At 34.5% G+C, this 15,394-nt stretch overlaps 1 protein-coding gene across 3 annotated transcripts; it reads left to right on the top strand.

Moving 5' to 3' along the window:
• The first annotated feature begins 1,904 nt into the window (after positions 1-1,904).
• On the top strand, positions 1,905-14,744 carry LOC136217016 (uncharacterized). Of its 3 annotated transcripts, XM_066003584.1 has the most exons (15): positions 2,151-2,273; positions 2,598-2,649; positions 3,110-3,168; positions 3,492-3,600; positions 3,926-4,026; positions 4,208-4,276; positions 4,792-5,394; positions 7,087-7,616; positions 7,814-7,878; positions 8,384-8,463; positions 11,983-12,087; positions 12,568-12,707; positions 12,808-12,933; positions 13,886-14,038; positions 14,131-14,744. In XM_066003584.1, the coding sequence occupies exons 3-15, from the start codon at positions 3,136-3,138 to the stop codon at positions 14,270-14,272; spliced, it is 2,256 nt and encodes a 751-aa protein (XP_065859656.1). In that variant the 5' UTR covers positions 2,151-2,273; positions 2,598-2,649; positions 3,110-3,135; the 3' UTR covers positions 14,273-14,744. The 3 variants fall into 3 exon arrangements, with proteins under 3 accessions (XP_065859655.1, XP_065859656.1, XP_065859657.1); XM_066003583.1 differs by lacking the exon at positions 2,598-2,649 and having other exon boundaries at positions 1,905-2,273; XM_066003585.1 differs by lacking the exon at positions 2,598-2,649 and having other exon boundaries at positions 2,209-2,273; positions 3,110-3,182.
• Positions 14,745-15,394: the final 650 nt, after the last annotated feature.

The following is a 15,394-nucleotide window of genomic DNA, read 5'->3' as shown; positions in this document are numbered from 1 at the left end:
CAAAATTACCATTAGTTCTATTCGATCGATCTGCTTCTTCTTCTTCTTTTTCTTCTTCAATTTCTGATACCAATCGTTAGCGATTTTTGAGATTATTGACGTATTATGTTCAATTTCCCGTAAAAATGGTATGTTTTTAGCTCATACGCCTGCTTTTCTCATAGGTCTTGCCTCTTTCTTCATCTATAATGGTATCGTTTCAATTTCCTCTATTTTCCACCATTTTCCTCCATTGTCGTCGCATTTGTGATGAAATTGGTCGCATTTTGTCGCAAATGCGACAACTCTTGTCGCATTTGTGACAAATTCGTCACAAATGCGACATCGCAGCAGTTCAATTGTTGTATTTTTTCTTTTTCATTTTTTGAGCTTTCCATCCTAATCCTCTTCCACAGACACTAATTCTTCAAAGATTGAACGAAACATAATCTCTTCTCTCTATAAACCACCGTCTTTTCGTCGGTTTGGGATGGTGAAGAAGACATTGAGAGTATGAGGAAGAAGGTGAATTGAAATAAGAGTATTCTTGTCCAAAATGGATGAAAGTGCCCAATTTGATGAGATGGAAGTAAAGTAAGTTAGATATGTAAATGAACCCTTTTAATTAGGCTAGATTTATAATTAGCCCTTAACAAAAATAGTGTAAGCCTCACTAATTGTCAAACATTATATCTATCCTTCTTTCAATCCAGCAAAACAAACATTACCAAGTTTTTATTAAACTATTTTTTTCTTGTCATTCTCATTTAGTTTCTCAATCTAATATTTCCTCCATTTCATATTACATATCGTTTTTTAGAGTTACGTAGAAATTAAGGATATTAGAGAAAATATATTATTATCTCTTATTTATTGATTCCACTTTTTTTTTTTTTTAAAAATTTGCGCAATGCACTTACATTAAAAGAAGAAAGAAAAATCCTCACGAGACCCGAATGTGATTCGAACCCATGACCTCCCAAGGCATAGGTAAGCTCTCAACCACTAGGCTAAGAGCTTCACCACGATATTGATTCCACTATTTATTTATTCTAATATTTCCTCCGTTTCATATTGCATATCGTTTTAGAGAGTTACACAAAAATTAAGGATATTAGAGAAAATACATTATCATTCCTTATTTATTGATTCTACTATTTATTTATTCTATAATAACTTCATTATTCTAATTAATTTTCATAAATTCACGTTTTATAGTAGGAAAAGATATAACTTAACTTGTACTGATTATATAAAATGATATGTATAATGAAATAAAAAACATGTAATATGAAAAGGAGGTACTAATGTTTATTTTAGGAGAAAGTTCAAATAAAACCCCTGTGGTTTCACTAATTTTTAGATAAAGGACTGTGGTTTACTTTTTGTCAAAACGAGGACTGAGGTTTCGCACTTTTAATAATGCTATTAAAACTATCTTTAACGACCTGAAAATGAAAATTTTCAAGAATTAAAGTTGTTCAATGTCATATTTTCTATGAAACTACATTTTCGATTTTAGAAAATCATCTTTTTTGGAACTTTCTCTCTCTAAACATTAACTTTCTCTCTCTTTACCAAACATCATCTAAATAATCTCGAAATAAAAAAGTTAAAGAATTAAAGTTGCTTAGAATATTAGTAATTCTTAAAATATATCATTTTTGAAGTTGTTAAGGGTGATTTTAATAGAATCAATCGAAAAAGTCCTTATTTTGCTAAAATTGAAAACCTATCTGAAAATTAGTGAAACCACACAGGTTTTATTTGAACTTTACCCTTTATTTTATTTTATTGAGAGAAGTGAGAAACTAGGATTTCCAACCAAACAAACAACAGTGTTATTCACGTTGCCAAACGCACCACTTCCTCGAGGGGTAGTTACGTTACGGGTAGTGTTCAACAACCCATAGACTTCACAAAGCACAAGTCAACCGGCTGTGCTAAGTAATTGCTCTTTTGCTCAACTCTAGTAGTCATCATATCTAAACCAAACTCCGCAATCAACTTTTTCTTTTCTAATCAATTTCTATTAGCGAATGCTTAATCCCTTTTAAATTCACTCATCTCATCTCTCTCTCTCAGATTTTTCTTTGTTAAGGAAAAAATAATGGCAGATAATTCAATTATGTCTTCCTCTCCTCATAAATTTATGTGTCTTTTTCTGCTACTATCGTGTCTTTTCGCCTCTTCTCATGCAATTAATGAACTGAATGCTTCCAATACGTTCATTGTTTCCAGCTTCCGATACCCTAAATCTGTGGTCAGGCCATACGATTTGCGTTATATTAGAGGTGCGTAACTCAGTTATGCTTTTTTTGTTTTTGAAAGATAAGTGCTATGGTTTCCTCAAGCTCTTAGCTCGTGTGAGTAACTTTTTCAACTGAATCGAACAGCGTGTTGCTTGTTTGGTTGATTATGCGTATTGAACTCTGAGATTATTATGTATGTTTTGTTTTGTTCGACATTAATTTTATGATCATGAAGTTTTGGTGAGTTGATTGAGTATCATGTTTACTCATCGAGCGACTGCTCTTAGACTCTCAGTAAAGACGATTCTCTTCATCTTTTGTTCTGGTTTCGTAATGAGGTGATTGACTCAACTCGGCACTTGGCAGGGTCAATGGATACTGTTTAATTCGAACCTCTGTTAACTCTGTACAAGTATAAGTGAGCTGAAGTACTCTTTCTCTTTTTTATTTTATTTTTTTAGCTCGTTATTAGAATACTGCCCAATTCATACCAGTAATTTTATTTTTATTTCTTTTGGATGATCAAAGAATGGCGTCATAGGGAATTCGATGTTCTTTTGTACAGTTGGTGCTGTGACCCGCTTAATCTATCGAGCAAATAGAATCTTCGAATTTACTTTCACAAACAATAAACGATGAGTTTTATCTTTCGATTTTCTTTTTGTTGTTATTATATTGACTCTGATGTCTACTGTATATTATGCTCGAAGTAGCTCTTGGGGAAACTTACTTTTGTTATATGGGGAATGGATTCTTTGAGCTATTTGAGATGGTGATTTTAGATGATTTGATCTTTTATTCACTAACATAAGTAGTGGGTAGGTGATTTTATTTGGCAATATCTGTCTTTAGAGGTTCTAATGCTGTGCTTTTTTCAGTTGATTTGCCTCCGTGGTTCTCTTCTATGTCCATAGCAGTGGATTCAGATGTGGACCTTGTAAGTATGCATGTGTAAGTATACATAAATATTTATGGAGTTTGAATCAATTTCACTTGCCTATCATTGCTGAGTTTTTCCCATTTCTGCTATAATCTTCATACTATTTACTTGGATTCACAATTTTTATTCTGCTTTTCTTTCTCTAGTTTAAATTTTCTGCAATATTCAGATGTAATAACTGTATCAGAATGTGTTGTTGGTATCAAAATATTCAAAAATTGCCTTCATAATGATTGAAATTGGGTCCAATTTGATTTCAAATTTTATTTATAGTGATATTGTTTTTAAACCATTAGCTTATGGTTCAAGATTTTTTGTAGGATGCAAAAAGCATATCAAAGATACCTAAAACCATGCTGCCAATGATCTGCTTCAGAGATGGCAGCCCACCTCTGCCAGATGTCTTAAACAGTTCCCTTGTAGCATTGGGTAAGATGTATATAATTCGCACATCCTTGTTTATCATCCTGAACATTTAGTTTAATAAAATTAACTTTTCATATTTGGAGTTCCTCAAAAAAGTCGTTTCCCTTTTTGGCATTTTAAACTAAAATAGCCTGACATTTCTCTTCACGCTGAGTTATTTATGAATTTTTTTGTCTCAAACTAAAACTTCCAAGAAATCAATCTGTATAATCCTTTTCCATCTCCCTTTTAGTTTTGGTCTGAATCCATTTTTTTAACTACATTTTCTGTTGCATTTATCCAACCAAATTGAATAATATCTCAGCAGTTTTTACTGGTTTTGTGCTAGTTTCTATTTACAATGGTTCATTCAATGTTCCACGTGGTCCTCAGAACGTCCAGTGCTATCCAATTCAGAGAAATATGGTAGTGAAGTTGACAAATGAACAGGTTTGTTGTGTATTTTTCTTGTTTGTGTTTAGAGTTAGACTGATTGTGGACAACAGATCTTCAAGATCGGATAGTGCAGGCATATTTTTTTGGGAATGCTTTGAGTATTTGGGTTAGATTCCTTTTCTGCATGCTTGTAGCAGTCAATAGAGTTCAACTTACATGGTTTTTCTACTTGCAGATATCTCCAGGTGTATGGTATCTTGGTCTTTTCAATGGCATTGGATCCACAAGGACACAATCAAAAATGGTACTACCACTAAAACTTTAAATGAGTAATTGCTTCAGGATTTCTTGTTCTAGTAAGTTCAATTGTATCACTAAATTTATGCTTAGTAGCTAGTCTCATCTCCAATTGATTCAGAAGAAAATAGAGAGTAGGAGCCCTTTGTTTTTTTTGAAATAGCTTTGTTGTTGACCAGGGGAAATGTTTTCTTCAACCAGAATTGCTGGTAACAATGAACGCTCATGGATTACTGGGTTGGTTAAAGATGATGTTAAGTAGTTAACATCGGACAATTGAAGGCTTATTCTCATTCCTTATAATTGAAATAGTATAGCTGACATTTAGAAATGGCAAACTTATTCAGAAAGTTCTCTAGTTTACCTGTACAGCTCTCTACATGATATGGTATTTGTTCTCTCAGTATTGATTCCAGTGTTCTTCAGGTTTTACTTCCTTGCCTTCTATGAGGTGTTTGATGCAAATCTCAAACCTCTGACTATTTAAAAATTGAAATTATAGTCAATCCTCTTGTATTGCAGATTGTTCGCAGCCCATCGTTCTCATTTAGTGCCAATGTCAGTGTGGAAGGATGCACAACTTCAACACTGTGGGGTCAGTACTGCAACCAGACAGTTGACTCACTTTCATGCTCCCCATCTGACAGCTACATTCCTGGAGAAAACATTTCTAATGCTAATTTCCCACCAAATGGAAACATGGTATCTTGCAAAATTTTTGAGATTTCATGCCATGGAGATGGTGAGGTGAAAGTCTATTTTTTGGAGGTTCTGGAAGTGGCAGAAGAATTAACTATTATGGCAGTAAATGCCAGTTCTGGTGCAACCTGGACAAATAACACTATTGATGTTAGTGGAGTTAATTTAACATATTTTGTTCGATATGGTGCAATGCCTTCAGTGGCGGACCATGATTTTTCTGGTGACCTAAATAAAGCTCCTTTAGTTATTCGCGCACCAAAAGTTGGACGGTGGCTCATTTCTGTATTACCTTCTCTTTCAAAAGCAATTGGAAGGAATCAGAACAGTAGTACACAAATTTGTTATTCCATTACAGGGCAATTGCGCCAATGTCCACTTGGGAAGGCTGGATTTAATTGCACCTCTGAAAGATACGTGCTTGAGGTAAGATTATCAGAGAAATGTTTGTGCCAGTATCTTGATAATAATAGCCTAAGTTGGCATTCAAACTTGACACTTTAATTCTCTTGTTGAAGCATCCCACCTTTCCTTAAACTGGTTCCGTTTTGAAAGAAAATGTATTTTTAGAGTGAAGAGATTTATTTTCAGATGATATTCATATCTTTGGCAGCATATAAGCCGAAGCTTCAATTTACAATTTACATTTACTAACCACTAACTCTTCTTAATTGAAAACGATAATTGATATTAACTAAACAATTGTTTTTATGAAGGGCGTATGTACAGTTTAGGTGAAAGCAAAAATTGATATGATGCCCAGATAACTCAACTCAGTTTTACTAAGACCAATGCTGCTTTATTATTATTATTATTATTATCATCATCATCTTGGTGCCAAAGAGAATCTCTTCAATTGGCATTAAGATTTGGGTTTATTATATGCATCAAAACCATTATCTGCCTTAAATTCTAAGACCATAAAATCTGTCATGAAACCGATTTAACTAAAAGCTCAAGCTGATAGTTAAGGCCCAATCATATATCTTATATTAATCTCCGACACACCCCCACACGCAAATGCCCATTGGGCTTGCAACGTGCACAACACAGGCCCATCCCGCCATGTGTTCATCCCGCCATGTGTTTTTATTAATTCCACAAATTAATGAGGTTGCCGGGACTCGAACCCTCGACCGTTTGGTCATAGTGGCTCTGATACCATGTCATGGAACCGTTTTAACTATAAGCTCCAGCTTTTAGTTCAATTGGTTCCATGACATGGTATCAGAGCCTCGTCGACCAAACGGTCGAGGGTTCGAGTCCCGACAACCTCATTAATTTGTGGAATTAAAAACACAAGGCGGGATGGGCCTGTGTTGTGCACGCTGCAAGCCCAAGAGGCATTTGCGTGTGGGGGTGTGTCGGAGATTAATATAAGATATATGATTGGGTCTTAACTATAAGCTCGAGCTTTTAGTTAAATCGGTTTCATGACAGATTTTATGGTCTTAGAATTTAAGGCAGATAATGGTTTTGATGCATATAATAAACCCAAATCTTAATGCCAATTGAAGAGATTCTCTTTGGCACCAAGATGATGATGATAATAATAATAATAATAAAGCAGCATTGGTCTTAGTAAAACTGAGTTGAGTTATCTGGGCATCATATCAATTTTTGCTTTCACCTAAACTGTACACAGCTACTTTCGTGAGTTTCTTCTTTTATAAGGAATTGTTGTATACTTCGGTATATGTGAAATTGACATGATGGCTCATCTTGATTGCTTCTAATTCAGTTAACTTCCATTTAGATAGATGAACATTTGAAATGAAAGATCTAAGTTTGGAAAAACAATGGTTAGTTTTACAAATGTGGATAGTTTTTTAGCAACTAAATTGATTCATCAAATGAAATTCGTGAATGTAAATCCTTGCATGTTTAGGAATACTTACTATAGAAACTTCTGTGTTTAAATATGTAGATTTATTATATGAACTAGAAAACACAATTAAGTGTTTTCTTGCTCCGAGTAAGTTATATTCTTTTTCGTTTTTTCCCCCTTTCTACTGCTTGTTTCATGGAATCCTTTCAATCTGTTAATGATAGAATTTAAGTAAATTATCCATATGCATATGTATGATTTCATTTACAATCTTATATGGTTATCTGCAGACAGTTCTGAGGAGAGACTCCTCCCCTTTTGAATCCTATTATTTGCCAGTTACTGGAAAAGTAGTTCCAGATTCAGCTAATTTTCCACTGGATCCCCTTTCAAGCAATGCCTCATATGGTGGGGAATTAGATAGTCCTTGGACTTATTTTCTCTTGAACATTCCTCGTGGTGCAGCTGGAGGAAACATCCATGTCCGACTAACATCAGATATGAAGATAAATTATGAAATATATGCTAGAGTAGGTGGCTTCCCATCTCTTGACAATTGGGATTATTATTATGCAAACAAGACAAGAAGTAGTGATGGCTCCCCGTTCTTCAAGCTGTATGATTCGAGCGAAGGAAAGGTTGACTTTTACATCCTATATAGTCAAGAAGGAACTTGGACTTTTGGATTGAGGCATTTAAATACCATCAATCGTACATCCAATGACATCATGTCTGTTTCAGTAGAGAGATGTCCAAGAAAATGCTCCTCTCATGGAGACTGCAAAGTTGCTTTGGATGCTACTGGATTGACATCATACAGGTTGAGTCACTGCCATCATATGTTTTCTATCTTTTCTGTTTTGGTGGCCAGTATGTAGTGATTGAGATGCATACCATCCACTCCTTGATAAATGTTTTACCTGTGAGGATTGTAGCTTATGATATCCAGGCTTAAGACAGCATATGTTGTTTGCCTTGATAACTTCTGTTGTTACACATTTTCCTTTTTCTTTTCAGCTTTTGCTCCTGTGATCGAACTCACGGAGGCTTTGACTGTAGCATCGAAATTGTATCACATCAAGGTAATCGGTTTTTCTTTTTCCTGTTTTGTCTGAGGTTCATGAATCATGCCCAATGTGTATGTATGTAATTAACCCCTCCAGTTTTTTTTAATCTTTTAAGTACTTGCCTTCAAAGAGGAACTGTAAGAGGTTGCTTGAGAACTTGTGAATCTGAGCCACACATGTAAAAGGATGGCTGAATTAATTTCATTTTCTCCATCTTTGACACTTTATCATATACTTTTGGTCATTAAGGCTTGACATGTAGTTCCAGAGTTTGGCAGTACTTCTTGGAAATAAATTATCTTACAAAGTCAATGAAGCTTTGACCTATGAGTGAAATTAGTAAATTTGAGTTTAATATTGTTCCAATGAATGTTACTGCACTTAATTTATGAGTTAAGTATTCTGTCAGAAGATTTTCAGGGCAGTGGTTCTTCCTGTAAGAAATCCAGTTTGCATTGGAATTGAATGCTTATTCAAATGTCAGGACATGATAGCAGTGTAGTTCTTTTAACTAATGCAGGTCATGTACGACAATCAATTGCTCTTATTGCATCAAATGTGGCAGCTGTGCTTCCTGCGTATTGGGCTATTAGGCAGAAGGTACCGCTTTACATTTTTTAATCAGTAAGATTAACAATATTATAATATATTGCTGGTAATCTTTTAGGTTCCCCATTATGTTGTCTGTTTGGCATTGTTGTTGTAACTATGTCAAGCAAAGTATCATTTTGAATATATTAATTTAAAGCCATCAACTTGCTTTAAAGGTATATCAATGTGTTTTTCTCTCAAGAAAAAGATCTCCAGGATAGGTGAATGACAGTTTTAAACTTCTATTATAACATTTAAAAGAAATACTTTGAAGAACTAGTTTCGAAGTTTGAACATGAATGCAGAACAGAGTCTTTCAAAGGGGTTTGTTAAAGTATGCTGGTCTTTCATGAGGTTAATATTGCTATATCGCTTGCAAGATAATATACCTCTCATTGTAATTATTTTAGCTTTATTGTTAGACTAATTTGCTTAAATATCAATTGATAACTCAAAGATTTCAAAATAACCACTGATAAATCTTACAAATATGGGTAATGTTTGTAAAGTTATTTTAGTTTAATATCACTTTTTACTGTTAAGCATGTATTTTCTTGAGTTTTTGTAGTTAATCAGCTTAGTATGGCTGTCACAATTATAGATAGGGATTATCTAGGTATTATTAGGTGGTTAATTGTTTTTACATTAAGTGGTATTTAGCCTTAATAGATGTTATTTAGGAATGTTTACAGCTGTGGCTGTTATTAGGCCTATTTAGAGTGAATCGCTATATTTCCTATGCTTATTTAAGGTAGGTTATATTTCCTATTATTATTTAAGGTAGGTTAGAATTAATATGGTGATTTAAGGTAAGTTAGATTAATTAGGGCCATGAATTTAGGAAGACTAGTATACTTTCCTTTTCCCACTTTTCCTATTTAAGAGAATTGTACTGTACCAATTCATTATGCAAATTGATTAATGAAATCTTTATTTCTTTCTTCTGAATTCTCTCTCTATTCTCTCTTTTCTCTGATTATCTCGATCTCTCTCTAACCTTCTCTCTTCTTTCTCTATTCTTCTCTTCTCCTAAGATCTTTTCTGCCCTAATCTTACTGTCAGAAATCCCTAATCCTGACAATGGCTAACATGGGGTTTTAGTTGTAGTTGTAAGCTTTTTGGTAGGCTTAGTAATTGCTTGACCATAAATCTTTTGCGACTAATATGAATGCTTAGCTTTCAGTTTCAATTTGCTCTAACCTCTTGATTTACATATTGTATCAGAGCTTCTGATTTGATGCAACTGTGAGTGAATATGAGTCGGGTGAGAGAAAAAAAGCAAGGATCCTTTCACTAAACCAAATTTGTGTGAGTTATTTTTAAATGGCTAGTCAGCCTCTACCCCTGCCATTTTGCGGTGAAAGCTGTCATGAGGAGGTTACAAAAAAGTTCAAAGCCTTGTTTGCTACTCACTCTACTATAACAGATGTTGTTGTGTTTACAAGAATTATGGCTTGTGTCCTAGTGGAAGCTTGGGATAGATTGAGGGTTGAGTTTCAAGGGAGTGAGAAACCAATCAAATTCAAGTTCTCAACTTACGAAGGGAGTTGGAGAACATGAAAATGAAAGGTGGAAACTATCTAAGACTGTTAATCAAATGAGATTACTAGGAGAAGACTTACCTGATACAAGAGTTGTAGAGAAAGTTCTTGTAAGTCTTCTAGGGAAATTTAAAGCTAAATTTTCTTCACTTGAAGACTCCATCGACCTCAGCAAAATTTCCTTATGAGTTGGTGAACTCTTTGCTCTTAAAGCTTATGAGGAATCAAATGATTGACTTCACTTGCAGCTCAACTTAGGTGGAAAATTTACCAAATGATGTGAAGTCAGCTTTTTCTATGGTTGTATAAACGAATAGACCTACATACAGCAACCAAAAGGTTTTATTGTTATAGGGAGTGAAGATAAAGTTTGCTTGCTAAAGAAAGCCTTGTATGGCTGAAGCAGGTTCTAGAGCATGGTACATCAAAGTAGATGAATATTTGCTAAATTTTGGGTTCAAGAAAAGACTTGGTGAATCACCTTTGTATGTGAAGCAAGTAGAGGACTGTTGATAGTTTCTCTCTTTGTGGGATATTTTCGCGACAAATAGCAAGAATCAGGTTGACCAATTCAAAAATGAGATGCAAAATATATATGAGATGAAAAATTTGAGATTGGCACATGGAAATATCCCAAACCCAACAAGGGATATTGATATGCCAAAAGAAGCATGCTAGGAAACCCTACAGAAATTTGGATTGGATAAGTGTAAACCAGTGAGCAAGCCTCTAGTTAAAGGTAAAAGGTTTTGTATGGATGGTGGGTTCATCCCACTTCGTATAGAAGTATGGTTGGATGTCTCTTGTACCTTATAGCTGCTAGACCAAATATTAATTATGTTTCGAGTTCATTATCAAGATTTATGCAAACTCCAAGTCAAATTCACCTAAGCATTTGCTAAAAGACTTCATTAATATGTCATAGGAATTGCAGAATTTGGTGTTTTATAAATGAGGGGAGCCATTGCTAAGTTTTTTTGGGTTCTCTGAATCTGATAGTGATTAGGCAGGTTCTAGCTTTGATTTGAGGTCCACATATGCTTTCACATTTAGAAGTGGCATTTTCAGCTGGAGCTCACAAAAGCAAAGTACTGTTGCTCAATGAACTAAAGCAGACTACATTGCTAATTCAGCTGCTGTTAAGCAATTTTTCTCTGAAAGTTATTGGAGATTTAAGATGAAACCATGATTTTTTTTTTTTTTTGCGATGATCAAAATCTGAAATGGCAATTGCTATGTTGCATGGAAACAGAAACTTACAAGGAAACGGACACCGGGAAACGTTATTTTAAAAAAATATAGCTAGGAAATGGTAATAGAAACGGAAACAGACACGAAACGCGGAAACGCTAGTGACAAAGAGTTTCGGTGCACCATGGGGCAATTGCAAAAGATCCAGTTTTTCATGGGACGACAAAGCATATAAAGATCAATATTCAATTTATGAAAGAAGCTGAGAGTGGTGGGATAGTTACTTTGGTGCATTGAAACTCTGAATTTCAGATGGCTGACATATTCACTAAAGCTTTGCCAACTAAGAGATATGAGCAGCTAAGGGAGGAACTTTGATTTGGCAGAAAAAGTGCCAAGGAGGAGTATTGAGATTTGACACTTTGCCTGCCATTTTATTTTAATATTACTTTTTTATTGTTAAGATGTGATTTCTTGTGTTTGTGTATTTAATCAACTTTGATTACAAAGTATATTAATGTCTGGGGTTTTAGTTGTAGCTGTAAGCTTTTGGTAGAATTAGTTAATTGCTTGACAGAAAATCTTTTGTACCTAATATAAATATCAGTTCAAAGGAACAGATCCATAGGTTTCAGTTTCAATTTGCTCAATTTTGGTTTAGTTTACAATGTCTATACCGTTTGACTAGCAAGAAAAAACAGTAAGAGAAAATTGTTGACTTAAAAGCAAGTTATGTGATTTTTGGATCTCTTACTATTTTTTTCCATTATCATAGGACATTTGTTGCTTTATGCAGGCATTTTCGGAATGGGTTCTCTTTACATCTAGTGGTATTTCAAGTGGATTATATCATGCATGTGATGTAGGCGCCTGGTGTGCATTATCATTTAATGTTTTACAGGTATGAGTTAATCCTCTATGTTTTTCTTTTTTGGGGTTTTACGGGACTGGATATGGTATCCCAGATCCATCACCTACATTTGCTGCAAGTACACCGATTGAGCTAAACCCACTTGGTTACTCCATGATTTCATATATAAGGTTTATGTGGGAATTGCATTCTTTCAGATCCATAAAAATAATTTTTTTCTGTAGTAACTAGATTTAAAGCAAATACCGTCATATCAAGTGCACCAGGCGCTGTCTGAACCTTAAGAAATGCTAAAAACAATGAAAAAAACCTGGAAACCCATTTAAGGACATTGTTGAATTACTCTCGTAAGAAAACTTCACGTCTCTTTCCATAGTTTCACGTACCCAATAAGACAATCATGTTCAATATATCAGTATTTTTACCTTTTATGCTTTCTTTTTATTTTGGAACAGACAGCTTTTCAACTGATTTAATATATACTATCTATTTGTCAACTGAATATTTCAGTTCATGGACTTTTGGCTCTCATTTATGGCTGTGGTGAGCACTTTTGTATATATGACTGCTATTGATGAAGTTTATAAAAGGACAATTCAAACAGTGGTTGCCATCCTTACAGCCCTCATGGCCATAACAAAGGCTACCAGGTACAAAAAAAATAATATAGTATACTAACTCAAGCAAAGCATGTTTCCTTCTAGTGAACAGATCCGGGATTTAAGTATTTAACCACGATAAATTCTGCAGGTCTTCCAATATTATTCTTGTGATGGCAATCGGAGGAATTGGTCTTCTTGTTGGATGGTTAATAGAGTTCTCCACCAACTTTCGGTCATATTCCTTCTCAATGAACCTTTTAAATATGTCTTCCAGGTGAGTATTTCTCTAAATACCTGATGACGTTTGATTTATGTTATCTGTTTGATCTCTAATATGGAATACAAGGCAAACGACATGTAACTGATTTATGCATCAAGTTTTTTGACACGTGCTTAGGCACCTCATAATTTTGTGAATAAATTACATTATATTATTATAACAGGCATCATATAACGATTAACTAAAGCATATTGTATTATATCATATGATACAAATAATTCTCAATTGCTTGGCTTCAAATTAATGGTTCTTTTTGTCTCTTGAGATTGCGTCTAATTCCTTCTGGAATCTTTTTATTTCCTTTAAAATAATATGTCTGATTTGTTTTAGGAAACTAACTGCAAATTCAGTCATCTAAGGTTGCTATCAAATAAAATTCTCGATACATTACAAGCACACAAGACAATAGACTGAATTCATACTTATCATCTAAGCCTTCTATTTTCTTGCTTGAATGCCACCCTATAATGCTCATTGAGGACAGAGATGTGCTTGCTTATGGTGTTTTAGAAATCATAGGTTGTACTGTACCCATCAACAAATTATTTATTTATCGCTAAGCTAGTTTTTCTGAAAGGGCACGAGGAATGGCTTTATCTTTGACAAGTACAGGGCAGTTGTAGGAGATAAGTCCATGTTAAGGTCCATCAATAACTTGTGTAGCTCTTAATATGTAAAACTGGTATTACCCATTGAAGCAAACTATATTGTTGCTACATAAAGCCTATATTGAATTGGTAATTGCGGCTTAATACAGCATATTTGGTAAAATCCGTCACCAAGGAAGGCACTAATCGGCTTTCCGTAAAGTAGTTTGTTATTTTGAATCATATATTGTACGGTAATATCTACTTGAATTCTTGACCTATAAATAATGCATGCGTTTATACAGAACAACATTTCTGATTTTCTCTTCAAAGAAAACTGAGAATGTTTATTGATATAGATGGCAAAACATCAGACAATGGTTCAAAAATTTACTCAAGACACTTTGGAGAAGATTTCGATGGGGTTTTGTACTTGCGGGGTTTGCTGCACTGGCCATGGCAGCTATAAGCTGGAACCTGGAAAGTAGTGAAAGCTACTGGATTTGGCACAGGTATGATGGAGAATTTCGTTTGTTACTTCCTCTTTCTTTCTTATTACTTTTCTATCCGAGACCAATATTTGGTATCCAAATGGTTTTTTCAGCATTTGGCATGTGAGCATATATACATCTTCCTTCTTCTTCCTTTGTTCAAAAGTTGATGCTGTGAATACCGCGGATGAAATACCAGCCCCAGCTGCAAATTATGAGCTAACTAGGCGGGATTCATTTTCCAGGGGTGAATAGCAGGGGAAAGGGATTTTTATGAACTGAAGTTTAGCTTTGAATCTTGTAGGGAAGTCTTCAATTTTCAAGGTATATAGAAACAAATAGCCTTTATTACCCTACCCGACTTAGATTCATTCGATGCAATCAACCAAAGTAGCTCTCACAAAAGAAGAAAAGTTTTCTAGTTGGCAACACATTCTTTCAGTTCTACATTCCCATTTCTTAATCTAGGATTTTTTGTCCGCCTTGTGCAAATTTTCTGTACGGAAGAAGTTAGATAGATTTTGTAGAGAGAGTATATAATTTTGCCTGAAAGGTTTAGCAGGGGAAGTAGAGCTGGATATAACAATAAGAGGTCTCATCATTTTAAAGGTTTTGTTAATTAATTAGAATTATTATTTTTTTTGTTTTTCATTTAAGTTGCTTCTCGGATAGTTGCTTTATTTTGTAAAGCTTTATTATTATTATTATTTTCCCTAGTTCTTTGTTATAGTTGCTTCAGTTAGGTAAAGCAACTAAATGTGAAGTCTATATGGCAATCCATTCATATTTATACATATTGCTTTAATTGTAAAGCTTTATTTTTTCCCCCAGTTCTTTGTTATACTTGCTTCAGATTGATGATGAAGCTAAACGTAAAATATGTGGCAATCCATTCATATGTATACATATTGTTAAGGTAAAAGTAAGCATCCTTAACGATCTCATCTACCTTTAAACATTGAAATAATACTACATATAGTCAATATAATTCTCTCCAAAATATTATCGGACACTATTACTAGATTTTTTTTTTCTCAATTCTTGGGCGGGCGGCCGGGGCTCGAGCCCCCCAACGCCCCTGGTTCCGCCCCTGGTGTACGTTTTTGGTGTAATTGGGTCTCATATTGTTGTTCCAACTTGCTGATTAATAATGAATTATATGCTTCTCGCATATGGATGTAAACAAAAATAGCCGAACCACGTAAATCTCTTTCTCTTGTGATTCCATGTTTAATTTTATTGTTCATTGGATAGATTCATAGAATGGTTTTTCTCTTGCTATGAGAAAGAAGATACTTCTCTGTTCTTGGGTTGTTGATATTTGGTAAGCCGTATTTCTTATCCTTTCACCGTCGGAGTCGGAGATAGAAAACGATG

The sequence above is a fragment of the Euphorbia lathyris genome, chromosome 2 (assembly GCF_963576675.1).
Source record: "Euphorbia lathyris chromosome 2, ddEupLath1.1, whole genome shotgun sequence".
NCBI classification, from domain to species: Eukaryota; Viridiplantae; Streptophyta; class Magnoliopsida; order Malpighiales; family Euphorbiaceae; genus Euphorbia; species Euphorbia lathyris.
The sequence above is the reverse complement of the archived record's forward strand: the minus strand, read 5'-3'. Positions and strand labels throughout refer to the sequence as shown.